This window comes from Anabas testudineus, chromosome 21 (assembly GCF_900324465.2).
Source record: "Anabas testudineus chromosome 21, fAnaTes1.2, whole genome shotgun sequence".
NCBI classification, from domain to species: domain Eukaryota; kingdom Metazoa; phylum Chordata; class Actinopteri; order Anabantiformes; family Anabantidae; genus Anabas; species Anabas testudineus.
Window position 1 is genome coordinate 10,539,406 of NC_046629.1, and position 27,549 is coordinate 10,566,954.

General features: G+C 40.2%; 1 protein-coding gene and 1 long non-coding RNA gene across 3 annotated transcripts; one reads left to right on the forward strand and one right to left on the reverse strand.

The window, feature by feature from the left end:
• Window positions 1–656: 656 nt before the first annotated feature.
• On the reverse strand, window positions 657–19,488 carry fstl1b (follistatin-like 1b). Its single transcript, XM_026375756.1, has 11 exons — window positions 19,331–19,488; window positions 19,178–19,234; window positions 8,106–8,207; window positions 7,575–7,704; window positions 6,604–6,636; window positions 6,191–6,321; window positions 5,310–5,428; window positions 4,823–4,935; window positions 3,903–4,013; window positions 3,702–3,796; window positions 657–2,126 (listed from the first exon to the last, which is right to left on the reverse strand). The coding sequence occupies exons 2-11, from the start codon at window positions 19,232–19,234 to the stop codon at window positions 2,085–2,087; spliced, it is 933 nt and encodes a 310-aa protein (XP_026231541.1). The 5' UTR covers window positions 19,331–19,488; the 3' UTR covers window positions 657–2,084.
• A 5,566-nt stretch (window positions 19,489–25,054) lies between these two features.
• LOC113172716 lies at window positions 25,055–26,495 on the forward strand. 2 transcript variants are annotated; one of them, XR_003299781.1, is made up of 4 exons: window positions 25,055–25,147; window positions 25,816–25,873; window positions 25,963–26,164; window positions 26,263–26,495. It is a non-coding gene; the product is annotated as an uncharacterized LOC113172716 (long non-coding RNA). The 2 variants fall into 2 exon arrangements; XR_003299780.1 differs by having other exon boundaries at window positions 25,963–26,495.
• The last annotated feature ends 1,054 nt before the right edge of the window (window positions 26,496–27,549 follow it).

Consider the following 27,549-nt stretch of genomic DNA (forward strand, 5'->3'; position numbering starts at 1 on the left):
TGTTGCAGAAGTGAATTAATAGCGCCCAGCCGCCTCACTCCGTATTTGCGCTATCGTAAAACAGCGTTATGCAACGGCCCCCCTCTGTTACATTGTGTAATGCTCTGCTGACTGCGTTCAATGTGAGCGTGCATTGCATTAGAAAAAGTTACAGGATAATTGGGTTCCCCTCGCTGAATTCAGGCCTGTCCATCGTACTGTCACAGCTCTTTTCTTTTTTTGTGCTGTTGTTGCATAATTTAGTAGTGATGTATTTTAACCATGTAAAAGTTTATTCATGTGGCATTGTTCTTAATAATATGTCAAAGTTATTCAAAATACAAAGCACTTTTCAAACATTATGGGTGCTAATGTATTCAAAAGCATCACAAGATAATTATATACACTTGTTATGGCGATAAAGAAATGAGCCAAACACGGGAACATGATTTTAAATTACTGTAATACTGTAACACTACTTCTTAATCCATACTAAGAAGGCATTCAAGCCAAAACATCTAGTTCTGTGTAAATAAAAGAAAGAACGCTTAGATATTCCTCAGTGCAAATGCCTCTATTTTCAATTTTATTGGTTTTCACTCACTATTTTAAATTTAATTTTGGAAGATGGAAGCACACACACTCACAAACAAACAACAAGCAAAGTGACAAAGCTGTGTTGTGGTGTATGGACTTTATTGACATACATACGTATTTCATACAGAATCTGCACCTTTAGTGGAATATAAAGATTTAGCTTGATCCTAGTAATGCAACTTTCACACAGACACTTATCAGGGACAGAATCACAAAGCACTACATTACTGCTAAACTTCAGCAAAGCACACTCATTCTTGCTTTGCCCCATGGCACAAAAGTCTATGTGCGGTCAAAGGTAGAGACCTATACTGTTTGCAGGTCTAAGGCACTGATTTTTGTCAAACCTCCCAGATTTGATTCAGGATTTTAACAAATAAACTCATTTCACAAACCTAACTACTCTCAGCATCACACACACACACACACACACAATCACGCACATACACACACGCATATGCATCTGGTTATCGATGCATCTAAGCTACTTAAGCTGACAGTGAGGCTAGTCCTTCTGTTAGAGTGATTTTGAAAGCACAGGTATAGTGTTGTTGCTGGGTCCAGAGTAATGTTTTACCTGGAGAATTCAGTACATCATTCAAACACTTTATTAAGACTTTGGTTTCATTTTCCCCATGCTATATTCAGATCAGGTCTCACCGGGTGCAGCTGTGCTGCTTCACACTGAAAGCTGGACCATTATGTCACAGATAATGTCAGCAACAGACGAAGAAAAGCACCAGAGAGACTTGTATGAGCATAACATGGGAACAAGATGAGATCCGACTCAGTCCCATAACATATTGTACATAGAAGCTTTTTTGCAGAACTTTTTTTTTGCAAATCTATTACTTTAGCACTAAAATACAAACAAATTTCAAGCCTGTGATAAACTAAAGTCTAAGGAAGCTAGAAAGAAAGAAAGAAAGAAAGAAAGAAAAGTGCATTGGTCAAGTGGCCTACTGTGGCAGTTCTAAATGGCAACATAAATCAAAATCACTAGTAGCTTTACCCTCTTATCCTTGTTCTGCAACCAACCTGACTGACTGTAAAATCAATGAGGGCTGAGGAGAAACATGCTGCACCAGGTGTCAAGAAGCCAGCTTTCACTGTGCCTCAACAGTTTCCTCATTTCAACAGGCGGATTTTCCAACTTTCTAACCTAACGGTCACCTACTTATTCCAAGACAGTGTCAGCTTGACAGTTTGTTTCATAATAATTGTAAAAATAGGATTGTAGTAAAAATAGCCCTGGAGCTAGTGTAGAGGTGCAGTAATACAATCAAATATGACAGTACTGAACACAGGAGAATCCTATAATACTCGTTGCTAGCCCCTGAATCTAACAAACATCAACACAAACACTTAAACAATGTAAAAAATGTATAATAATTAACATAGCAGAGAAACGTGAACAAGTCAGTTCAATAACAACACATGGCTGTAAGGTAAATCAAGTATGGAGGAAGGGTTGATGGTGTGCATCCTCTCCTTCATTGCATCTTTATTTAGGCCTCCTTTGTGCTGGTCTTCATCTTTTCAACTGTTTCCTGTATAAAGATAATGAAAAAAGTGAGATATAGTGCGTCGTATAACATCAACGGTAGCAGCACACAAACCACTTGAGTGATTTATCCACTAGGAGGAATTTTGTATTTTGGAGCAAGGTCTTCATGACTGAATTCGTGTACACCTGGTCCCACCAAGCTCACAGAGCTACATTTGTTTACAGCTGCAGTATAAGCTGCCTATCTGGAGTATAGAGTACATGACCTTGCTGATTCAGCCATGGCTTCAAGCCAGAGCTCTGGTGCTACCTTATGAGCTTCGTGCAGTCATGCATACAGTAAATATTAGCAGGCATAGGTACAACAAAAATAATAAACTACTCTTTATGTAGGTCAGTAAGACGAGATATTGGGATAGAAATCTGTCTCTTACTCTGTGAATGCAGAGGTTTACTTAGAAAAACCTGTTTGGATAGGATAGGATGTTATGCTGACAGACGTTCAAGGTCTTACTGTTTATACTATACTATTCAAGCTCTAGTTAGTCTGTCTGTCAGTCTAGTAGCCTTTTACAAATATAATTTAATTCTACAACATTTAGGTTTTGAATAATTTATCTGAATTTTTTTATGACTCTGTACTTTTGGTCATTGCTTTTGCTTGTTTGCACAACACTAGCATGATTATTCCATTATGTTGTGAACAGGCGAGCATTTTCTAGGCATTTTTAGGCTTGTGTTTCTTTCTTTGCTGTACCACATAACATGCTGCATAATGTATTGTACTGTAATGAGTACCTATTTAGCATCGCAATCATGTAGAAAAACATTGCTCCTACATTAACCACAGTGCAACCTGACATGACATTTCAGTCTGCAGTTACAGGGTGTTGTGCCAGTAGTTAATGTAGCCTTATGTAGTTGAGATGAAACACAGAGATCTGCTAAGCTTACTTCTTTCTGACACCAAATAACTGATTATTTACTGCACAGTAACTTGAAATATCAAAATCATTCACAGCAACTCCTTGACTGGGGACATCCCTACCCTTTAACAGTGTACAATAAAGAGGAAAATGCTGATAATAGTTTGGTAATTTTCTCTCCTGCTCTCTTACCATATTGGTCATTGCCATTTTATAGTTTTATTGATCTAATTCAGAAAGGATTTCTTTATTTCATAGTTTTTCATTCAGCGTTTTAACTTTCATGCCAGCTGTTATACGGTTGCTGATACCCTGGCTGTGTCCATTTGGTTCACAGTCACATAAAAATGCACACCTACCAATTCCTCTGTGGTTTGTATTGTGCCTGCTGTGCAGTTCGATTCGAACGCACTTTGTCCAGAAACACAAAACTGCAAGTAATCACTGTTATATCCTGAAGGAATCTAAAAGTAGACACTTGGGTTATGGCTCATGTCAGTGATATTTCATGGACCTTATAATCAAGTGGAATCCTATGAGCGGCGGGGAGTGAGGACGTTTTAAAACACACTTTTAAAGTCGGGGACGGATCATTTGTCATTTTGGGACGCACATCTGATTGATGTTGATATTACTTATGGATTATATAACATTTTTATTGTCTCCACAGGTTTCAGGTTGCAAAGACAAACCTGGTGCTTATTGAGCTCGGCCACACGCAGGTTCCACTCCTCCTCAGTCATCTCAGCCCCAACATCTGCTGACTCATCCACAGTTGCTGTTTTGTCTGGACAGATAACAGAATAGTCAAGGGCGCAGTGGGCTCTTACTTGAATGTGTGTGTTATCAAAACAACAAATAGTAGAAAGATCTTTTCCAATATTTTAACTCACCAGCACAGGTCATGGCGGTGCAGACCCAGTTGCCACATGCACAAACGCAGCGGTTACACTCCACCTGGGTCTCTGCTCCATCTTCATATGTCTCATCCTCCAAGGCACATTCTGCAGAGAGTCACATGACAGAGCATGAAGCCAAAACCACAGATGATAGATTGTAGCATGGTTATAACAGGAACAGTGTTACAGAGGTATCAGTTTCTATGACCATGACTTATCAAAATGCCACATCTTTCATCCAGTACTGCACGTTCATTTCAAAGTCACATACCTTACTATTGGCTGTTGGTTTTGCTTACTAATGAAAAACCAGAAGAACCTACAACAACTTCAGCTGAGCAGAACTTAAGCATGTGTGTCAGAGAAAACAAGGAGCTTGACTGTGATTTGTGATTTCTATTATCAAACCGGCATGTGTGTTTGCGCACGTCATTCTATAATGATGTTAAAGAAAATTATGTTATAAATAACCGTTGAGGTTCTCACAACTTCAAAGGCTAGTTTGTGGGTTCAGATCTGGTTTTCAGATTAAGGTTATGAGGAGTGCATTATGTCAGCAAGTGTCCTCACAGTTCTCGTAAGACCGGCGTGTGTGTGCGTCCTTGACTGTGGTGAAGCTCCGAGGTTCAGTGCTCCGCAGTGAATGTTTTCTCTGTGACAAAGCAATACTTCTGCTTCCTGTGAACTTTATCCCAGATATACAGACGGATGACTGAGCACACTGAAGCGGTTACCACAGAACTCTAAGTATGTCTCAAACTATTCACAAAGAGTAGCAATTTGTACAGTTCTCTGGGAGTCAGGCCTGTCTTACTAAACTTATGCCAGTGCATCCACACAGCCTGCTACGTTTCTGGTCAGTGTAATGCTGTTAAGTAATGTTAAATAATGGCAATGTGCCAACTAAAGCTCACTCTTCTCTGGGGGATTGAAGCCAGGCTTCAGGCAGTTGAGAAACTCTGCGAAGCTCAGTTTCCAATCGGCGTTTTCATCAGAGAGCTCAATGAGGGCATCAATGCACAGGCTCCTGTAAAGCACACACACAAAGTTACACTGAACAGTACAGATAAAAAGCATACTGTGGAAACAATAATTACTTTTGAATGTGTTATGCCACCTAGCACAGGTGTTCATGTCAGTGTGGGCTCCCACCAGAGGCCTTGAGTAAAGTTTGCACAGGCCCAGATAGGGCCAGAGACTGCATAATTAAAAATAGCACCACAGCACACAGATATGGGTCTACACTGTACTGTATGTACAAGCCTTACTACAGATGAAAATGTTCACATAGTTTGAAAAGAAATGCCGACAAAAAAGAACACAAACAATAACTGTTTTCTTTCCATCCTGCCCTTTCATACCCTCTTCGAAGCATGCAAACCCACAAACAAACACACCAACCTGAGCAACTTGTTGCTCTCCTGGTCTGCATAAGACTGCAACTCAACAACCGACTCATTGTGTTGGATGAATTTGAGGAGCTCTGCAGAGTCCAGCTGAGAATCACCATTGTCATATGACTACAAAAACATGGACAGACATAAGAAAAGACAAATTTCACAATGAAGTTTTAGCCTGGCAGAAACAAACATTATATAATCATGAGTGGCAGTGTTTGTGTATTCTGCAAACATTACTCTGAAAGAAATCATTGATATTTCTGTAGAACAGGTCACTCCAGGCTGCCAGGAAACTAGAATGCTAATACACGAATACTACACCTCAAGTATAGACCTATATAGTCTGCGATATTCTAAAATGGGCTGGAGAAAAAATTATTACATGATTGAAAATTAATGTAGTAGTTCTTAGCATCTTTATTTGAATTCATATACATTGCTCACATTGAATTTACATCTGAGCTACTTTGTGACTATTAATGTACTGAAGACTTTATAGGGAAACCTAAAGTTGTTTTAAACAAAAGTAAAGGCAGTGGATGTTTCAGATACAGACTCATTATGTGACCACATGGTTTGTTTCAGACAGAGCAAAGACATGTTTTTATAATGGCAAAGCCAAGAAATACCACTTTTTAAAAATAAACTATTCAAAGAGCAACTTTCTCTTTTGAATAAAAATCAATCATGTCAGTCTATAGAATGGCAGTGGTCCCTGATCACAGGAAAGAGATATCCTAATGTATTATAACCTTCATCTTTGAAATGTCACATGAATAATTAGACACAGTTTAAGGAAGATCAGAGTGGTTGGAAGAGGCCCACACAGATACATAACTTGGGGAATTCTGTGTATAGATCTGACAGTGAAAAGAAGCCCACCTTAAAGTATTTGAGCAGGATGTCAGAGAAATTGGATCCTTTGACAAACCAACCGTCTGGAACAATTTCAGTCTGCAGCCATTGGATCACACGGCTTCTCAGCTCATTGCGATCAGCAGCATAACATACGACTGCAATGGGTGGGAGCAATTCCATAGGTCAGCAGCATCAATATATAATCCAAAGGATAAAAAACATCATGCAAGCATTTTATCACTGACCCCTGTCCTTATGTCCACTCACTATGTCCCCTCTATTAGACTATAAACTACTTAGTCTACAGACTTAGTGGCCAAATCTTCATATCCAAGAAATCACTAAAAAATATCTAAAAATAACCCTGAAATTGTAAATTCATATATAACTAAACATTTATGAAACATGAGCAAATATGCACACACACTAAAACTTACCTGGGCTGGCAGCTGCCTGCTCTGTTTTCTTTTCTGAATTTGATTAAAAAGAGGAAAAAAAAGAGGAAATTCACATTACTAACTTGTACTTGCATTGTAACTTGGTGTCTCTGTAAAGAGGACAGTGTGATATAACTTTTTTCCTTGACTACGTTTACTGCCGCAGCTCTGATCATGACCAGGTCAGTGAGGACAAGTGTGTCATCACCAGGTGTGAGCTGTGAAAGGTGACTTGAGATAAGGCACTGAAATGATCTGTAATAACAGATAAGTAAAAACCATGTGTCTGATATTAACAGTAAGCTGACTCAGTGTCGTGATGAATCGGTGGCCTTATATGGTTGACTATCAACCCGGTCACCTCAGATATCAGTTACATGAATATGGGCTAGTTCGGAGATCCCTTCTGTTAACTCTATTCATATTATCAGCACTTTTTGTCAGGTGAGTCAAATGCCACCCTACGTAAAAGGTGCTAAAGTGGCATTCTGCCTCTCTAACATGATGTATTTTAAATTTGGAAAAAAGAAATCGTTGGTGTCAGTACTCGGTATCAGCAGATTTCAGGTGGGATGGGTCTGAGAATCAGTATCTCTCAAATCATGTATAGATAACACTGTAAGATTGTAGGGACATGGTTCTCTGTGGAGGCCCAGAACTGGGCCTTTGCACTCACTTCAGATTTGGCACGTTCTCTCTAGTCAAAGTGTTCCCAACTATCTCTATTTACTGCCCTTGATAAGAAAGTCTGTGTAATTGGCTATGATATCATTTCTGTTACATTACACGTTACTGGGACTGTAAAAGGGACCTTGGAATAGTACTGCCATTTTTAGCTCGACTTTTAAACCAGCATCGATCACAAATCCTTAAATTCTCCAAAAAAGAACATTTTAACATCCACAATCACATGGAAAGTAGGCAAAGTTAATTTACTAAGACATATTTTTGTCAACAGGTGTTTTGTGTACCTGTGCAGTGTCCATCATGAGCTACTTGAATCTTCAAACCAGTCAGACAAGCATCTCTGTGGAGCTCGCAGTGATTTCTGTAGGTCTTCCCATTGCTGCCACACACTGACCTCTTGTGGGGCTTACAGCTCTGGAAAGAGAGAGGAGAATGAGAAAAGACTATTCCTTTTTTCAAGGAAATGATTTCACCCTCAATGCTAAGTGAATCAGACAAATGTCCCCAGGAGCCTCAAAAGCCCCAGGTTCACTTATTTTGTGGCCATTTGATTAACTATAATTTAGAAGAGTAGTCTTGGGAATGTTGGCTACTAAAGCAATCGACCCTGATATAGTAATGGTCCTGTTTTAAAAGGGTTGCTATCTCAAAACCTAGTTTTAAAAATATATTGATTCTTTACTTAAACTGTGCATATTACAATTGTGCATATGTTTATGTTACCACAGAGCAAATCTGAGGGTGCACAATATTCCAGTATAGGAATCCACATATAGTGGTTGCTTTTGAGCTGCAGTCATGCACCAAGCCCTCACCTCTATACAGAGACAGCTGGGCTCCCCCTTCTCATTAACAGCACACTCTCTGCCGGCTCCACAGAACACATTGGCACACACTTTGCTCTTGCTCTGCAGCTCCTGAAAGAAAAGAAAGCACAGTGTTGGCACTTTAGGAATAGCATTCTCCTTGTTAAACACATAGGGCACTGTTTCATTTATAACAGGTCCTTTTTAAAGCAGCATGAAAACAAATTTGCATGTAGGGCACAAAATTGGAATATTGGACAGTGACATTAACCCATTTGTGACCATCTCTCACAGATATAGGACGTTTTCCCTTTCACTGTACTGACAGCGAGTTTCTTCTGGTGACATGAATGAGCTCACTGATTTTAACAGCCCACTTCCCTTTTAAACTAACAAAGAGTTTATGTTCTTGTGTGTTTTTGTGTTAAAAAAAAACAGCTTAACAGACTTTAAAGATGTTTATGCCAAGATCAAGGAACAAATAATGAGAAAAGATTTTGATAGCTATTTATATAAACATATTTTCGATCATTGTTTATGAATGTTTGGTTTGGTTTGGTTAAACACATACTTCAGTAGATATCGTCTCTATTTTGATTTTATTTATGTATTTATTGCAAGACACCATTTTCCTCACTTGTTCAAATTCCAGCTAAACAGTTTGATCTCTTATGTCCTCCAGGTGGCGCTATGTCACCAGCACGATGCATAGAATTAACTTTGTGGTGATTATTCTGACTCATTGGCAATTTTGCTCAGGAGACAGGATTTAGTCTCTAAAACACTGGGCTGCAGTTTCTCAGTCTCTGACCACAGGTATTTTAATTTCTCTGGAACAAAACGTTCGTACAAAACATATTTTTTTTAAAGCTAAACACTTCTGTAATGAAAATCTTAAAATGTTAAAAGTCGCTTTTTCTATATGCTTCCTTGTTGGTGCTATGTTCCTGTTCTTTAGCATCTTAATGTTTTTTGAGTCTGTACTTACACTGAAGTAGTGGTTGCCATGTCAACAGACTCAGCTCAAGAAGTGACAGCTGACCATACTCCACTTCAAAACGAAATGACATAGCGAAGCGGATGTCTGAGATCTGTGTGTGAGTGCTACTGGCAGGCAGGATCGGTCCTCTCTATATCACCACCAATGTGTCAACGTAAAAATCCTCCTTTTCTAGTTTTTCTGTCTCATTTAATTATCTTTTCTAGTACATTCAGTTAGGCTCATTTCCTCTCATTGGTGTTCTCCTGTCTGTGTTTCTTTATCTTCTCTTCTATCTTTGTTGTGGAAAATCTCCAGTGGAGTTCACTGGAGCTGCAAACTAACCAATCTAAAGTCGCCAAGCGGAGCTCCGAGAGCTCTTTTATGACCCTCATTACCCCCTCCTTTCCCTATCTGTGTTTCTTTGTATATGTGTGTGTTTAAATGTCTGTATTTGAGTTTGCATGTGTATACAGGGTGTTTCCACATCTGGAGTCTGAGCTGTGTTTTCCTTTGGGCCCATTCCCATGCTTTGTGAAATCTTTTCTCCTCCCAGTTTCTCTCGTCTCCCCTCCTCCTTCCCTAAGCTGCTGTTTCCTGTAAGAGCGAGACAGAAAGTTGGTCTTCTGCGTATGACTGCACGTGAGTTGGCTTGCAAACTGCTGTGTGTTTGTGACTGCACGGTCTGGTATGTAGGTTAAAATTAAGGTGGAGGGGGGGTGATGAAAAAAATTGTAGAAGCCTTAACTCAAAACCGATGAGAGGACTGTAGGTTTCAGTTCACTCCTATGCATGATTTAAATACACAAACACACTTGGACTCCAAAGCTTAGGTCATGGAAAATCTTCAAAGTTATCCCTGTGGCCTTGAGCACGCTGAACAATTCAGTTTGTTAGACACAGATGGGAAAGAAGCCTGTTGAAACCTGTAGAAACCTCCAATGAGAACATGAATAATGTAAGGGCTCCTCAGATGAATCTGGTATAAATGTAAAACTCTGTCTGTCCATCTCTCTCTAAGTAGAACCAGCAGAGGATCCCTGACATTTAACTAATGAATACAGATACACAAGGTCCTTTATTCAGCTGATTTAAGTGGATTGTTGCTATGGTGAGAGCATGTACAAGCTCCTGTTGTGTCAAGATCACAGAGGTGCCAATCAAACAAGACAAATGAATCCAAGTGGCATAATGAGATCACAGCAGAGCGTGTTGTTCGGATTTTATGATTGACACAGACTGTAGAAAACAATGGGAAAAGTGACTGTGATGTCACCTAGCCTCAGCTAACCAGGGAAGTGAAGCTGAATTTTTGGAGCTGCAGCCTATCAGCAATTTGCGGTCGTAAATCATGTGTCTGTGTTTAGCCTGGAGCAGCCACTGTTGCCATGAAAAGGAGTGAGAGCACCGTGTTCCAGTACATCTACATGATTTTGATCCTGACTGGGGAAACGTGCAGTTTCCAGGAGCATTATGATTTTTGATCATCCATGACTGAGACTGTGACAACCCCGAGTCCTTGTCACACCCTGGTGTCATTTTTGTACCAACAACCAGTTACATTTCTGACTGTGCGGTCTTGCTGCATCTCTCATGCTCTGCCGGGTTTGACTGGGTTTGATTCTCACCAGTGTGACATAAGAGCAAAATGCATAAAACATAAACTTAGGGAATGAATTTGACATTTTCAGAGAACACTGCTTTGCCTTCTTGGCAACAAATTCAATAGCGCTGTCAGACCTGCACAGTAAATTAAAAGCCGAAGCCAGTTAGCTTATCTTAGCATAAAGACTAGAAACAGGTAGCATGTCAAACAATAATAAAATCCACCTACACTACTAGTACTACACAATATGTAATATCTCATCATTCCTATTTAATTGGTTACCACTGTGTCTTTTGGTTGCATTGATTCATTTAGAAAAGAAAAACACACCTTCGTGGCAAGTAACCAGAAATGTAAAATAATAAACATAGTCAAATTTAAATTTCAAACACATCAGACCTCTCTTTTTGCATTCACAAACTCCACCATAAATAAGAAAATACTTTGTATGTAAAGACACCAGGAACAATTGTCAAGTATATTACTGATAAACACAGCTCACATCTGATTTTCCTCTACTTCTTCTTTCTTTGTCTCTTTTTTGTCAAGAGGTTAGAATCACTGAAAGTTTTAAGAAGACCAAAAGGTTCTTTTCCCCTACAACGCCCATTTTCATCACCCTATGTGTGTGTGGTGCCGCTCCATTCCAGCCTAGTGTACTTTAATTTCTGCTGTGCTGTAATTTTCTCTATCTTGTCATCTTATTCCCAGTGCCATGCCCTTTTACGGCTGAAAGAGACGTGCCAGTAAGCCCCGACCAGCCTCGCACAGCTAGATGGAAGCTGGAGGAGGAAACTAAGTGAGCAGAGAGAGGAAGAATAAAGGGAAGAAGCTGTGAAGAGTCTATGACTTTTAAGAAACAGGTAGATGGTGAAGAAACAAGCAGCGGCAGAGCTGTGTGCACTCTGAAGTCAATTTTTCACCTGCCACATGTTGAATGGTTCATGCTGAGGCAGACTGGAGTGAAAGGCCAATGCATTTGTGCATTGCCAGGTATAAAAAAATATTAAAAAGCTTAGTGCTTTTACTTTCTATAACTGATAAAGATATAATCAGTGTGACAGCAGCGAGGCTAGGTCTGTACACCAACACGTGAACAACAAAAGAAAAACATCAGGACATCTATTTGCGGGTCTTTCTGTGTCCTTGTCCTTTCACACACATTCACTTACAACAGTATGAGTAATGAAGCCTACCTGCCTTTATGTGCATGCTTTGTGTTTTGCAGATGCATGCGTTAGTGTGTGTGCGTATCTCAGTGATGCACCATTGGTCTTGCAGAGCAATCAATGCTTCTCTCCGTGAGCGTCACTTTACAGCCACAGTGGATCCATTCCCACAATGAACCCTGCCCCTCATTAGCACAGAAAACATTGATTTATGGATTGTAAACACCCTGCCATGGATATGGCAACAGTGAGAAAGAGTATAAAGGAAGCTATTAAATACTGAATTCAACTTTTCTGTTCTGAATTATCCCACAATATGTGTTTCTTTCTGTAGTGATTACGATCAGTTTAATCAGCTTGATTGGTTTATTTGGCACACCAAGCTTCATTTAACACAATCCAATAAAAAATCTCTGCAGTAAATCCTTTTTTAAATTGAGAATGTGTTGGAGAGGTGTTGATTCAGCCTGTACTTTCCATTGTTGTTGAATTGTGTTGCAGTGTAAAAAGGTGAAAGGTGGTTCAGCATGAGTTGCATCAGCATCTCCATGACACGGTTTTAAAAATAAAAGAATGCTGTAATGTCAGGATTTGTTGCAGGGTTGTTGTGTTAGATTCAGTGGATACATCACAGCCAGCTGGTTCCTCACTGTGAAAAAACAAACGTCTGGCAGAAACATGCTTTGCTTTCCCCGGAGCTACAGTACATCCGATGTGTGTTTTCATGAATAAAATTAAATTGTGATATTTTATGCTTGAAATATTAAAACAAATGTATTCCCTCGGGGTCAAAAGAAATAGACAATGAATGCTTTAATTTAGTCTAAATTATTCTTCATGCCACCAAAGGACAAAAAAAGGATTTTAGTAAAACTCAGTAAACAAATATAAAAAGACAAATCTTTACAGAAAAACAATCATCTAAATGGACGCATTTTGATGATGAGGAACTATTGTTAAAATAATACTTAATTAAATTGAGTTTTCTGCTCACAATTAATTTGGAAACAAAAATTCACAGTTATTCATAAAATAAGTTATGTTTTAGAACTCATTAATGGCATTAAAGGAATAATTTGGCATTTTGGGAACAATCATTGCCACTCTTATGTCCCTATACTAAATGTTAAATGACACACAATAGCACGTTAGCTTAGCATGGACTCAGGAACAAGCTGTAACTTTAAATACACATCCAAGGTAGATCCGGTTTCCTTTTGACAAAAGCTGTTTTAAATAGTTTATAGGATCTTTTTGAAAAGATTTTTCTGCTACATCATCTACATTATGTACTGTCACCATCACCACAGTGATGACAGATGGATGGACAAATGCAGGCGCAGCCAGGCATTGTCACACCCTTCACCTCGAAATTCAACCCAGACATGTTTTAATTAAAACAAGGTGAAATAATGGGGAAAGAAAAAGGTGATATAAAGGCGAAGAATGTAGACAGAAGATCAGACAGAATCAAAAGAAAGAGAAAGTCGGGGAGGGGAGTGCATTCCTGAAATATGTTGTGCCTCAAATGGGGTCTGACAGAGTTCATCTTGAGCCAAAATTTCCAGTATCTAGGTCAGATAGGTGCCCCGGTTCTCCCCCTTTCTCTCATTTCCTGCGTTTCCCATGTTGTCTCTCCAGCTCAACATCGTCCAACACTCTTCAGCTTCACGAGATACGGGCTCATGCCAGCGGTGAACAGGCAGGGCTCAAGCTGAACAGCATGTCTCCTTTTGGCCAACGCAACAACCTCTTTTTTTTACTTCCTTTTCGCTCTAACCAGGCCTTACCAGAAGAGAGTGGAGCACAGCCAAAGAAGAATGAGCCCCACTATGACTCTACACCCCACCCAACATTAACTGTGATCCAGGAACCCATGCAAACATTACAGTCACTGTCATCAACTCTGGCTTCGAGTCATTACAGAAAGCTGTAATAATAATAATTCAAGTCGTGGCCTCCGCAAATTCTTCTCACCGCTTTTTCCGTTATGAAACCATCTTATCAAAGTGGAGACATTACAGTAAAGTCTTCACGAAGAAACACAAATATCCACACATGACACAATCTATAGATGTGTTCCCTGAACTGAAATCGATATGACAAACAATTGACAGTGGCATGATGTGGCCTTGTGCATGGTCCTAAATGGTCTCTGTGAGGCTAGATATTAAGTCTGCACAAGCTAAGGGATGCTGGGTAACGACCAGTGTACTTTACACTGCCCTGCCTGTTATTCTTCTCAGTGTTTCTTGTTCAATGTGAAAGGAATGCACCAACGGACAGGATGATGTCACCCCAGTCTGCAGCCTCTTAGTTTACACCCATAAGACTCGTTGTTTAAGAGCTGAAATGTAGCAGCTACACCATGAAACAAGTGACAAGAGGGAGAAAACAAAAACAAGAAAGAAAGACAGAAAAAGTGGGAGAAATGAAAGAAAGGAAGGATGGATGGAAGATAATTAAAGGCGAAAAACTAAGAATGTGAGAGAGAGAAAAAGAGAGAGAAGAAAAGCAGGAAACAAGTCACAATCTGGGCAGAGCCCCATCTGCTAGCAGTTAAAACGTCACAAGAGAAAATAAATGCTATGAACACAGCACCAGCCCCGGCCTCCCCTCCCCCATGTTCACCCTGTTGTCCCCCTGCTGGGACAACAATGTCCCCTGTCCCCACCACCTGACCCATGTCAGTCTCAGACCAACCGCACAATCCACATCCACATTTGTCATCCCATCTCAAACCCTGTCGTCTCATTTCACATTCTCCTAATCCTTCACTTACTTTCTGTCTTTTGCCCGCTTCGTCACATTTCTCCCCCCTGTCTCCTGCCCCTGCTCTGTTATGGGCATGTTTCCACAACCGGGAAAGGAGGGAGGAAGGGAGAGAAAGAGGGAGGGCTCGTGTTAGGCTCAGGCCAAGGGAGTGAACAGATTCCATGCCCTCTGCTTTGCTCTGTTTGAGGCCAGTATTGGGGCTAATGTCTGGAGCATGTTGGAAGAAGGAAAAAGCCCTGTTACAGACTGCAGGATATGTTATTTTGTGTGCAGCCACTTAAAATCCGTTTAATTGTAAACAGGCATGCTTCCACAACCTTTATCATCTCAGATATGGGACTGTGACTTCAGCTGACACAAACCAGATCCAATAAGCTCTAACGAAGCACGACGATCTTATTTTATCTCATGGTTCATAGTTTCATGTTTCAAACAGGACATGTTTCAGTCACAGTCGAACGGAAGTCCACAGGAAAATTTATCAGCAAATATGCTACGGTTCAAACTTTTGAGTATCGTGTTGCTGTGTTTGGGTAACTAACTTGATGATCAAATAGAACAAGCAACATGAAGAAGTTCTCCTGAACATATTAAACAATGATGATCTGCAAAATCTTAGGTAGGTATCACACACACAGTGTCTAATGCCTCACATTTACTGAGAGTGCTGTCTACCTGAGACACGGTTTTACTTATGGACACAGTCTGGTCCTGGTCCTGGACGAGTAGCCTAAATCTAAATATATTCAGTTTAGCGCCACAGATAAAAACTGTACTTCTGGCTGCGTAATACTGTACAACTCACTAACAGACTCAACAAGCTTTGGCTAATGGTAAACAAATAAACACATTCTTCCTGTATTTTACCAAACATCTCAGCTCTCATGCATCACAAGAAAATAAAAATGTGTTTCATAAACCACTTTAACATCGTAAAAAAATAAAAACATAGTTCTTGTCAAGTTGTCCTGCTCAGAACAGAAAGATTTAAAAAACAAACTGCATTCACAACTTAAAGTGCATCCTGTGCACATGCCGCTGGGCAGAGGTTGATCTCTGGTGGAAGTAAAGGGTCCGTTTGAGTTTTCCTTGTCAGTTTATGTTGGGTTTGGGTAATTTTGGACTGTGGTGAATTGACCTACCCTTGGAATGCAAACAATTTTTTAACACATCTCTCTAATGATGTTGATTTGTTGCCTCTGGCTGTGAGCAGCAAAAAACCAAACAATGGAAAATAGTCGCCCTTTATAACCTGCACTCGGGAGGCAGCGTTCCAGGCTGCATATACGTCGTCAACTCCCTAACCTCTTGTGTGCACGTTCGTATTAATTATGGCTTCATCACAAAACCTTTGAGTAGACTTTAGTGCTGATCTTTGTGATTTGTGTGTGCACACATTAATTTATGTGTGTAGTGCCTCCGAGTGCAGAGTGCTGGTAATGATAAGATACCAGTGCAGCTGGTAAGCTAAATGAGGACTCCTTTTAAGCCTAGCCAAGAGTGAAGAGAACACACTGCAGGGACATGAAACACAGTACACCCCCTCCTTTATTTTCTATCTACCCCCTCACTACACAGCCAAGTCTTACCTCACCCCTGGTCTCTCCTGCTATAATTGCATGATTGTGGCTTCATCTCCTCACTATTTTACATCACTCTATCTCACCACCCTCCACCGTCCCTGCGCAGTATCCATGACTGGATGTTGAGCTACAGTAATTAGAGCAGGCTGATACAGACAGAGGACACAGCGTCCCCTCATGTTCTCTCCACCTGGGCAGATATTTTTAGCCCACCTTGAATGAGAGAGAACAGGCATCAACATGGCAACATGGCAGAGTGCCTGAGAGGCTGTGGTTCAATCAGAGCCTGCTACAGATACAAGGACCCAAGAAGGGAATCAGCTTTTTCTTTCTGTTTCTCTTCTTCTTTATCTTCTCAACTCTTGGACTGTCCGACAGAAGACGAGGGGGGCTGCTTTTCTCTTGACGCCTGTATTTTTTTTAAGATCTAGAGTCATCGCAGATAATTTAATTAACCACTGTGTCATTCTACCCTCACCGCAAATTATTCATAATAATAAAATAACACATACCATTAGAAAAAAAACACTCTTCCCTCTCTCTGACAGGCTATTTGTGCACTTCCTTTGACACTAAAAACTCTTGTGACTTGCACCCATATCAACCTCCTTTGCATATCAAGCTCCGGATGCACAGTCTTTCAGTAACATAAACATTTTTTTCACAAGATGAATATCTGGTTTCCAGCCTGCTCACAACACACTCAGAGTCTAGACCCCGGCCACCCTGCCACACTACATTTCTAAGCCACTTATCTTCAAACTCTGCAATTTTTCACCTCAGGAAGCACACAGCCATTCTCCTTCACAGTAACCTATACCAGAAAGTAAAGACATCACATTCACACACAAACAATCCTGTTTTCAACAACTGTGTCCAGCTCTTTAATGCCGGGCAGACAGCAGAAACATGAGCTAAAAACACACCCTGAAGCCTCATCAGATCCACTCCTGTGAGCGCTTTGCTCCAACTTGTTGACCTCCTTTAGACAGCACACTGGTATGCCAGTACAGGCCCTTCCCACAGCCAGTCAACAGGCCATATATTATCAGGGTAATTACCACTGGAGGAATAAATGCCTTTCTAATGCATCCCCATTAACTTCTTGGATACTCTCAACAATCTCCGCTGTGTGCTTTGTCTTCACAGAGCCATACCTCACAGATCATGGTCATGAACCCAGTAAAGAAGCACACAATGGCACTTTTTTTCCCAGTAAACACTAGGTAGGTAGGGACAGCAGTGGAAGGACAGCTGGAAGGGCCTGCGTGTCAACCTGTGAGTGATGTTGATGCTGATGGTCATCTGCATGAAGCTATAAAAATACACTAGGCAGCAGACAATTGGTTTATCTTGTGTTTCCCATTCAGTTCAGCAGTTAAGTGCTTTTCAAATCGGATCTGTAATTAGACTGCAGCTTCTCTCTCATGTCAGTTCCCCTTTGTTTTCTTGCAACGCAACACAAAGCCAGGTGTTCAACAGCTGTGTCCGGTGATGTAAGGCCACCAAACACCACCTGGTGTGTTTATGTGTGTTTCTTAAAGGAGCAGTCCGGGGAAATGTAGTCACTTGTTGATGAGAAGATGATTATGAAGCCGCAGAGAGCAGCCAGTTAGTTTAGTTTAGTTTAGTACACAGGCCGGAAACAAGGAAGCAGCTAATAACGTGGGCAATTCACCGTTTTACGGCAGGTTATGTGCCAGACTATTTCTTGGCTGAAATCTGTTGCCAAGCAACCCGTGGAGACCCCAGGAAGTAATTGGTCATCCTGAACATGTCTCCTAATAACAAGGCAAATTATTGTTGTTACACAGATCAAACTAACAACCTGCTGATTAGTGAGCGGAGTTCGAGGTGTCACAGTTTGATTTAGATACAGTTGGACAGAACCAGGTTGTCTCCAGCTAATCTGCTGACTCTAGCTTTTGTAATTAACACAGAGACATGACCGCAGTTTCCATTTTCTCTTATAACTCTTGGTAATAAAGCAAATATTACAGGTCATTATGCTCACATCTATTTTTTATACTGTACAAAGGAAGAAACTAATAATTCTGTGCTGTTTGAATCGGCCCTCTGAGACCATCTAGTCTAACAGCACATCAAGTCTGTGTTTACTCAGAGGTTGGACTACTTAGCGCTGCAGTGTGATAGCCATAAGGTGAGTATTCTCACAACCCTTGAGCACACTCACCACCCCTGAGCACACAGACAAACACACATGGTCTCCAAGTGACCACCCAAACATTATGTTTGTACGCTGCAAGGGCAGCTGCCAGTTGGCGGAGCATTTTGCACTGAAGCATCCTACAAAATTGATGCTGAGGGCCATCAAACCACAAGCCGAGCAAGGGCATGTGAGACAAACACAAACAGTGGCCCTCCCTTCTTTTCTTTTCACAGCTGTCTGTCACTCCTGTGTCCCTCTTGTTTTCTTATGGCAGCTTTTGTAGTGTTTAAAACAACAAAAACAAAAAGCTTGTGTGTGTGCATGTGTGGTCCAGTGGAATTTGAAATATGAGGGTTTATTTCCTTATGTGTGTAACGATGTGTGGGAATAAGAGCGGCTTCCCTGGTTAAAAAAGATTAACAATAACTCTAGTTGTAATTTAGCCCAAGTGTGAGTCTCATTGTCTCCATAATGAACCCCATAATTGCGCAGAGTGCCAACAATAGCTCCATGGCTGTTCTCAACAAGCTGCAGACTCAGTACAGTCCTGAAAACCCAGCTGTAAATGACTCGTATTACCACAGCACCGTGATGTCTCAGATAACTGAGCGACTGAGATCTTTTCCAGATGTGTTGCAGCTGCTTCAGCTTGGTGAACAAAGCTGCTGTTTGTTAATCGATCAGATTAACAAACAGCGTTTAATATAAGTACAAGTCAACATTTAGTAACATTTAGGACGGATCTGACGCTATGTCAAACAGTATTTGAAGTTCACAGAGAAATTAAAGCCACATTTACCTGCGCGCTACAGAGAGCCACGGCCAGCACGAGCAGCGCAGCGACACCTCGCAACATCTGGACATGAAAAAAGAGAAAGTGAGGTTAAAGAGCGCAGGAGTTTCTCATCTCCACATCTCGAAAGCCCGAGAAAACTTCAACTTTACCACGTACCACGTTAGCGTTTTCTCTCAAAGCTGCTGCGCTCGGAAACCTGCGGGTCTGGATGGAGGTCGGGACGGAGTCGAGCTGGAGGTCCGCGGTTCCCAGAAATGTGAGGAGCGCTGAGGAATCCGAGCCAGTCCGACAGTTTCTCCTCCTCCTCTCTCTGCGCCGCGGCCAATGGAAACGTCTGGAGTCCGGAGGACGTTTACAGAGGAGTCGAGGAGGGGGAGGAAACTGGGAAAGTGTGTGTGTGTGTGTGTGTGTGTGTCCCAGTCCCTTCAAATTATGTGTTTACCTAAATAGTTGTAGAGACCTGTGTGTGTGTGTGGGCCACATCAGCATCAACCCTAACCCTAAAGCTTTTGGGTTCAGCGCGCAGCAAACAGCTCCGTACGCATTGTGGATTGTGTCGTTAAATAGAGATTCTTAATCAACAATACGTTATGCAAACAGTATAAATAAATCTGCAGTATCAGGAGGATCATATTTGTGCTATGCAGGTTTTTGGTTGTGTGCCCTTCATCTTATTCTCATCATTTCTGTGTAAAACCCTGTGCCAGCAATAAGTAAGTTGTCACTCAACTGATTTACAACTACACTGTGTCCATCTCCTGCAGCAGTGTCCTTCAGCTGTGTGTAGAAATGCCCTTTTCCCATGTATGGAAAGATTAGGATTCAAGAGTTCTTATGATTTCAGTATTTCACAATTACACACATGACCACTGACGTGCTTGTTCCAGCAAGGAGTAATTAAAGAGTGATTAGGAAGGACAGTGTGCGACATTGAACAGCACAGCTCAGTGCATTTGGAACAGAAAGAAGAGGGAGAATGGTTTTCTTCCTACTGCAAACCATCAATTATAAATGTCTTCTTCCCGTCTGAGGAAAGCTACCTGTTTAAATAGATGTTGTGATTATTTGACACCCCAGGGCTCTTTGTATGAGTGCGTATGTTATTTGTGAGTGCTGCATGCATGTCAGTGTTTCTCATTCTACTTGTATAATAAGCAGAGAAACGTAGTCTTACAGTCTGAGATGGCCTCACGCTTATTATTGTTCACAGATCTTTGGACTATTTTTTCCATATTGTCTCACTTATTCAGTAACCTTTGTTTGCCTCCCTGTTTTTGCTGGAATGGAGGAAGCAGTATGAAAGGAGACACACACAATGTTTGCGCCTCCCACTGCGAGATACAAAACAAAATTGTGAGTGAGAATCAACAGAGCAGTGCAGCAGATATGTTGGGGATATGACTAACCTGTTGACACTAAATGTTATAGCATCATCATCGTCCTGCTCTAAGCTCATTACTGCAGAAGCCACATGATGTTCTGTTGACAAAGAGTGTGTTTTTAGGCTTTAGTCAGAAACACTGATACAAATGTCAGTGGGAATGTGACATTTTATTTCCTCCTCTACAGAACTGGGGTGTTCTGGTTTCATTCTGGTTCTGTATACAAGGCGTAAAAAGACAATATTACCACATCTGCTGCAGTGTTTGATCACTTTGTGAAGTTGCTCATTGTGAGTCTGACGATGTTCTGTTAAGAAGTGCGATTCTGTATTCCCAAAGATTCACCGGCACACAATCTTGCTTACGCCTAACCAGATGGATAAGAGCCTCAATCTTCTGTTTTGTATGATTTCACTTTGACATCCTGTCATCTGCTTTTTCAGTTTTTCTTCCTATTAAGCTTTCTCCTGTGCATATATACGGGCATACACACACACACACACACACACACACACACACACACACCACCCAAGCGTGTGTAAAATCTTAAACAGCAACTCAGAAAAGGACGCACATTTACAGCAGATTTGTTTTCACCGTGTTCTGCAAGCGGTTGGGAGAAGATAAATACTTAATCAAACGATTTAATCTCTCTCCTTGCTACAGCATCCAACAAACAATACATCCTCCCTTTCCGAGCCGTCACTCTAAAGCTATATTCTGCTACCACTGATTTAAATTCATGTACTGCGCACGTACATGTGAGCAAATCATGCAGTATTCAGTACGGAGAACAGAGGTATTAGCTTGTCTGATGTCTTTCTGTGTTCTGCCAGGGGCTTTCTGAGCAGCAGCTCAAATATTCACAAACATCCATCAATGCCTGAAAGGGTCAGAGACTAGCCACAGACACATAGAACCGTACACCCATCCTCCCTCTCAGTCTCTCTCTTACACACACACACACACACACACACACACACTGCATAAAAACACACATAGCATCCACATTCAATTAGTTCCTTTTTTTGCTTCTTTAATCACATTTTTTCTCTTATGACTGAAAGGTGACCTGTGTGTGTCCCTCCAGGTGTGTGTGTATGTATGTACACTTCAAGGGTACAAAAAAAAATATATGTATCTAATTATATTTCTGGTATAGATTATTGTATGCTGCTCTAGGTGTGAAAGTGTGTGGTTGGGGTTGAGGGTTGAGGCTTCCTGTAGTAGCTGCATCTCTGTGTGGGAGGTCCCTGCAGAATCTGTTAACATGACCGTGCTTGATGGCTCTTGTTTTACTATTGTGCATGACATTTCTTTACCCCCATAATTTCACAGTTATACATATTGAAGGAGGGGGAGGAGGGATGATGATTAGAATCAAAACAGCTAATCAATGCTACTCATCATGAATGTGTTAAGACAGATGGCGTGGAGAGGTTTTTGTTTCCATAATGGAAACAAATGAGATGATGCTTAAATGATTCACATGAAGTCAGTGAATAGCAGCGTCTTTGTTTCTTCCTTGTTAGCTCAGCATCTTCTCACTCAGTCTCTAGTGAATATGGCCACGGGCGCCTGCTGACTGCCATTACCGAAGACCTCATTCATTAACCTGGCATTTGAAAAATAGCCCTTTAGTTCGGCACAGACACACATTTGCACAAACGAACACATACAGTAACAACAAACAAATGCTGTGACGGCTGGGAGGGACCATGTGTGACAACATGTGAGCATCACATCAGACATATGGTGTCTGTAAAGTACTGATGGGGCATCACACACACTAATGGATGAGTCAGAATCTTCCCCAACTATGAAATAGGTTAAAGAAGCTTGTTCTTCTCTCTTGTGGCTGTCTCAGCTCTCTGCAGACCTTTTGTCATCTTGAACCTCCTAATTAGATCTTCAGCCTATAATCAAATTCTGCCCCATCAGACCTGTGAGAGAGACCTGGACAGTGAAGAAGCTCCTACAGTGATACATCCCACTATTTCTAATGTAATTTTGTATGTACGACTCATTTTATGTTGTTACCTAAATGAGCTGCAGTGTTAAAAACAAGTCTCTGTAGCCAAATAGGAGTAAATGTAGGATTTTGTCTTTCTTCCTAAAGTATTGGGACCATTTTGTTTGTACACAGTGACCCCCTGCTTGGCCTGCTTTGCTATTGTGAGAAGACAGGAGTAGGAAGATGGTGGTCACAGCATCCCCTGCTGGTACACAGCACAAACTAAGAGCTTTTCCAGCTTTTTACTCTTTATCGACCTGCTTTTGTCTCATCGTGCATAATTGACTCTTATTTTGAAAAGCCTATAAAATGCACATATTGTTTATTGTCCATGTCATGATAGATACTGTGATATTGGGATTGCCACTTGACATTTTCGACTTAAACCTCATTTTTATTTTGTTTCAGTTTTTCAAGTTGTATGACTACTACTGATAATGAATGTTTTATTGATCCCCTTGGGGAAATTGCAGTTATACAGCTGCCAGACTGTACAGGAATTGAACCACTCACACTTGGGTTTGTAGACAACTGCACTGCCACCTGAGCTACTGCCACCTCGATCTGTTTGCCCTGACACCTTTGAAAAGTTTCTGTTTCCTGTTACACTTCTGGTTTGGAAGATAAGACTTAGGGCCCATGCATTCTGCTTCAAATCAGCATGTGTGTTGGACACTGACACACTAAAAACTAAAAAAAAAAACTTCACGCATGAAAGATCTTTGCTCCAGCAGGACCATTTTCCTACCGTGATATGTCCATGGTTGAAATGTAGTTTTTAAATTGTGCTTCGAAAAACAAAAGACAGAAGAAGTAACACCGAATACGTGCCTTGTGGCTACATATCTGTCACATCCGGGAAAACCACATTATAGTTATCTAATTACAATGAATATAATTATAATACAAGAAACACCAGTGCGATCAGCAGCCTGATGACACAGAGACTTTGTTTGTTGTGTTACATGTTACAGCCAACAAAAGAAGCAATAATTTATTTCAGTAATAAAAACTAAGCAGACAATGAGTACGCTCTGAGGAAAAGTCTCCACAGACTCTCAAAGTGTCACTGTATCATCCCAGAGATGACAAATAGTGAGTGCCATTGACCAACAGTAGCATTTCTTTGTAATGTCACTTTATTGAAGTTACTTTTATCATTTAAAACCTTGTCACGCCTCTGAACTATGTTTTCTTCATTCAGAGTTCAGTTTATTCACATTTCAAAACTACAGGTTTTGTTTCCAGCTATTAGACGGTTGACATTTGATCATTCTGACCTTTTGCAAAAGATAAAAAGATAAAAACAAATATGCGTGGCATGTGCTTTAACCACCAATGTGTGAAGATCCAAGAAGAAATGAAACTTCTGCCACGAATGAGCAAAGACTATTGACTATTTTGATAACTGGCTTATCAGTAATGCTGCCTATAATTATCTTTTTGATTGTGCAATGAGATATATAGAAGAATTGTTTGCTAGATGTGGTCAAAACAGGCTCTTCTAAGCTTCAAAGCATAGTTATAATGTTCAACAGCTGTCTCACATTGTGTGGGTTTGTAGCTCTATACAAAGGTGTTTTTCCTGTGAACGGTTTAATCTTGCACATCTCATACAAGCATTTTACATTTACGTTTCATTTTATTACATGATTGATTAAAACGTACTGGAAAATAACTTTGAACATGATAATTCCCATTTATGTTCAAGACATAGAGCTATTTTATTTGTATTCTTTACATTCACATTATCTAACTTTATGTTCCATGGAGGATGAATCACACACCATAACTGTAAGCTTAGCTAAAGCGCAACTAACCACTTCCTGCATGCCGACGCATCCTCCACAAATACGTTTAAAAGCTTATGGTTGGGTGCCACTCTGTCTCTTAAGTTCATGGTCATCATGTTTAGTAGAAAACAAGCAGCTCTGCTCTCCGTTCAGCTCATGGTGATATGCCATGTCCATGCAGGTACTGGGAGATTTGTATCTGTGATAAAAGCTTCTTTTTATAGTTAATGACAGTTTTCTTTTTCATAATATTTTGTTTTTTTTAGCGCCAGTTCAAGTTGATCACAGGAATACAGAAGCATCCAGAGGAGACTCCGTCATGCTCAAGTGCAACATATCGATAAACAATGCAGCACAAATCAACTGGAACAATGACAGATTTTATTTCACTTATTTAGTCTCAAAGAATCTGATTTTTTCCAATTTCACCTCTGACAGATTCAGAATAGATGTCAATTTAACCACAACGCTGAATATATTTAATGTTCAGTATGAAGACGCTGGACTTTATACATGTACTGTAACTGGTAAAGGTGATGGTCTAAAGACCATAACATGGAATGTAACAGTTTCTGAGAGCTCCAAAGGTGGGTACAGAAAGAAGCAGCACTGATCATTTCTCTACATGTTACAGAACATTTCAGAGCTCAAACTGCCTCTAATGTAAAATAATTCCTATCTGATTAGATCCAGGAATTGGCCAATTGTTGTATGTTCTCTACATAATGACACCTATACTTGGATTTATTCTATGTGGCTTCATATTAGCTGTTTACATCTGCAGGTGAGTAATGTTATTATTATTATTTCTTTGCCTTTCATTTGTAAATTTATACTATAAACAAATGAACTCACTTTTCACTTGTGGTGTAGTCGTCATTAAATCTCGGTCTTCATAACAAAAAATAATTTCTGAGTCACACCTGGTAGTATCTTATGTATTTTGCCATTTTTTGCAGTAAATGCAGTTTCCACTGTGGAGCTCGTAGTGACTTTCCAGAATTTCCACCAAAAGTTTGTTTCTAGTCTAAATGTCAGACGAAAATCCAAAAATATATCCTGTCCGAAACAATTATAAATCAATCAAAGCGTTCAATCACAGGAAGGGAATGCAAAAGACGTCAGGTTCAAGGTTGTCAATGAGGACACTGGGAAGTCAAACAGAGTTACAGTAAATACGTGTGTTTATGTAATGGGCTTAGTTTATTTCATCACTAATCTGCAGGGTAAAAACAATACTATGCAAGGCCCACGGCGCTCAACTCTTCCAAATTGTTTCACAAGTTAAGATAATACTGTCCAAAATTACTACCCAGTGGTAAATATAAAACTTGGAAAAGAAACACATTCTCACAACGGCAAAACTGTAACAACAGCTGCCTAAAGGTTTCTGATTTATTGAGGTACTTCTCTATACAGAGATAGTGTAACTGGTCATGTTTATCTCCGTAGAAAACTTGGGGCCAGGACTCAAACTCAGAATGAGTTTCAGCATCAATCAGAAGGAAGGGTGAGGAGATCTTTGTGTCTTAATCATCATCGTGTTTCTGTGCTTCAGTCTGTTATCGCCCTTAATTTGGGATTTCTGTATCTCTGCAGGTGGATCGTTCTCAAACACAAGGTGACATGAATCATAGGTCTAACAGGAGGAGTCAGTACATGGAGAGATTCAATTCAATATATGATTTCAACTAAAATGAAAAATCACTGAAACACAAGCTCCGGGTGGCTGAGACTCAGGACACCGGCTGCCCCCGTTGCAGAGTAGAGCGTTTCATGGCAGCTCTGCCACCGTTGGTCTGTATGTGAAAGTTGAATGAGAAGCAACATTCAAAGGTCTTTGGCTACAGATAAGGTAGAAAATGTTATATGAATGCACACGTTTCCATTTTAAACCAGGTGCACGAAGGGAAGATCAGCAGAGGGACGACAACAGCTCCAGTGGGCTCATCAGTAATTAACACAATAACACCTTCACTAGATTTGTGGACATGTTTTTCTATTCATATTGTTTTGTATTAATTCACTGTGTGATTAATGTTGTAGATATCTTCGTATGTTTTACTGATTGTATGTTTTGTTGAATGCTGTTCTGATGGCATCGAGGTCATAATAGGGTTTGTTCTGAAACAAAATAAAAGTAACTTCAAACTGGTGTTTTGTGCCCTCTATGGTTCAGTAAAGGAACTTTATGTTTCATGGAGTTGACAGTTTATTTTGAATCATTTCATCAACATTATAACATTTACTACTCATTATAAGATCACTCATATTTTTAGCCTAATTATGCAGACATATAAAAAAAGCTTTAGAACAAGCTGGTTATCATGTCATCCTTATGAAGGTCCTTAGTTTCAGGCATTAAAAGCAACCTTGAGATTCATGTAAAGGACCTTGTAGACAGACAAACCATTTTAATAAAATACTTCAAAGTGCTGTCTGCTCTTTAATTCACTTTGCAGGATGAGAACATATTTAACAGGATTTGGTTTTTAAGCTTCTTATAAGCATTAGAAAAAGGATTTGATAGGCTGTGAACAGTGTGTGAACCTGTCCATTGTGTGCATCTTATATTTCAGCTTATTACATGTTTTGTAGTGTACAGTTAATAACTGTATCAATTAGTTTTAAAAAGAACCAAATTATTAATTTCTCATTTGGAAAAATTCAGGGAGAGTAGTGGTCACAGCTGGAACTTCACCTTTATGTTTGTGATGCTGTTTATTTATCAGCATAAATTGCTTTAATAAAGTTCATATGTTCATAAAGATGGACAGACATGGAAACATTTGTAATTTCAGACAAAGGTGCAAAAGGAAACCACTGCATGATCTGTGATGACAGTTTAGGAATCAGTACTCAGGTCCAGCCGCCACATGTGTTCAAAAACCAGTTAAAAGGACGTTTGCATCTGATGGCCCCTTCAAGCATTAAAAGGTGTGAAAGACGTGTGAAAACATGTTGAGCAGTAGGATGACGCAATGAGGGTGTGTTCAGCACAATAAAGAGGTTGTTTTCCTGTAGATGAACGTGTCCATTACGTCCATTATATTTCAGTTTGTCATAGTTTTATGATGAACTTTCAAAATGGACCAAGCTTGAATTTTCAATTCAATTTGAATTCAGTTACTGTATATTAGATTTACCTGTGACTCAAATGTATGGTCCACGACAGGTGTAACACAT

Excerpts from the sequence above, each read along its gene's own strand:
- fstl1b (XM_026375756.1), bottom strand. The coding sequence starts at position 19,234 with ATGTTGCGAGGTGTCGCTGCGCTGCTCGTGCTGGCCGTGGCTCTCTGT. Across the intron at positions 6,322-6,603 it reads GCAGGCAGCTGCCAGCCCAG|TCGTATGTTATGCTGCTGAT; the intron begins GTAAGTTTTAGT and ends CACCCATTGCAG. Across the intron at positions 3,797-3,902 it reads CACCGCCATGACCTGTGCTG|ACAAAACAGCAACTGTGGAT; the intron begins GTGAGTTAAAAT and ends TTATCTGTCCAG.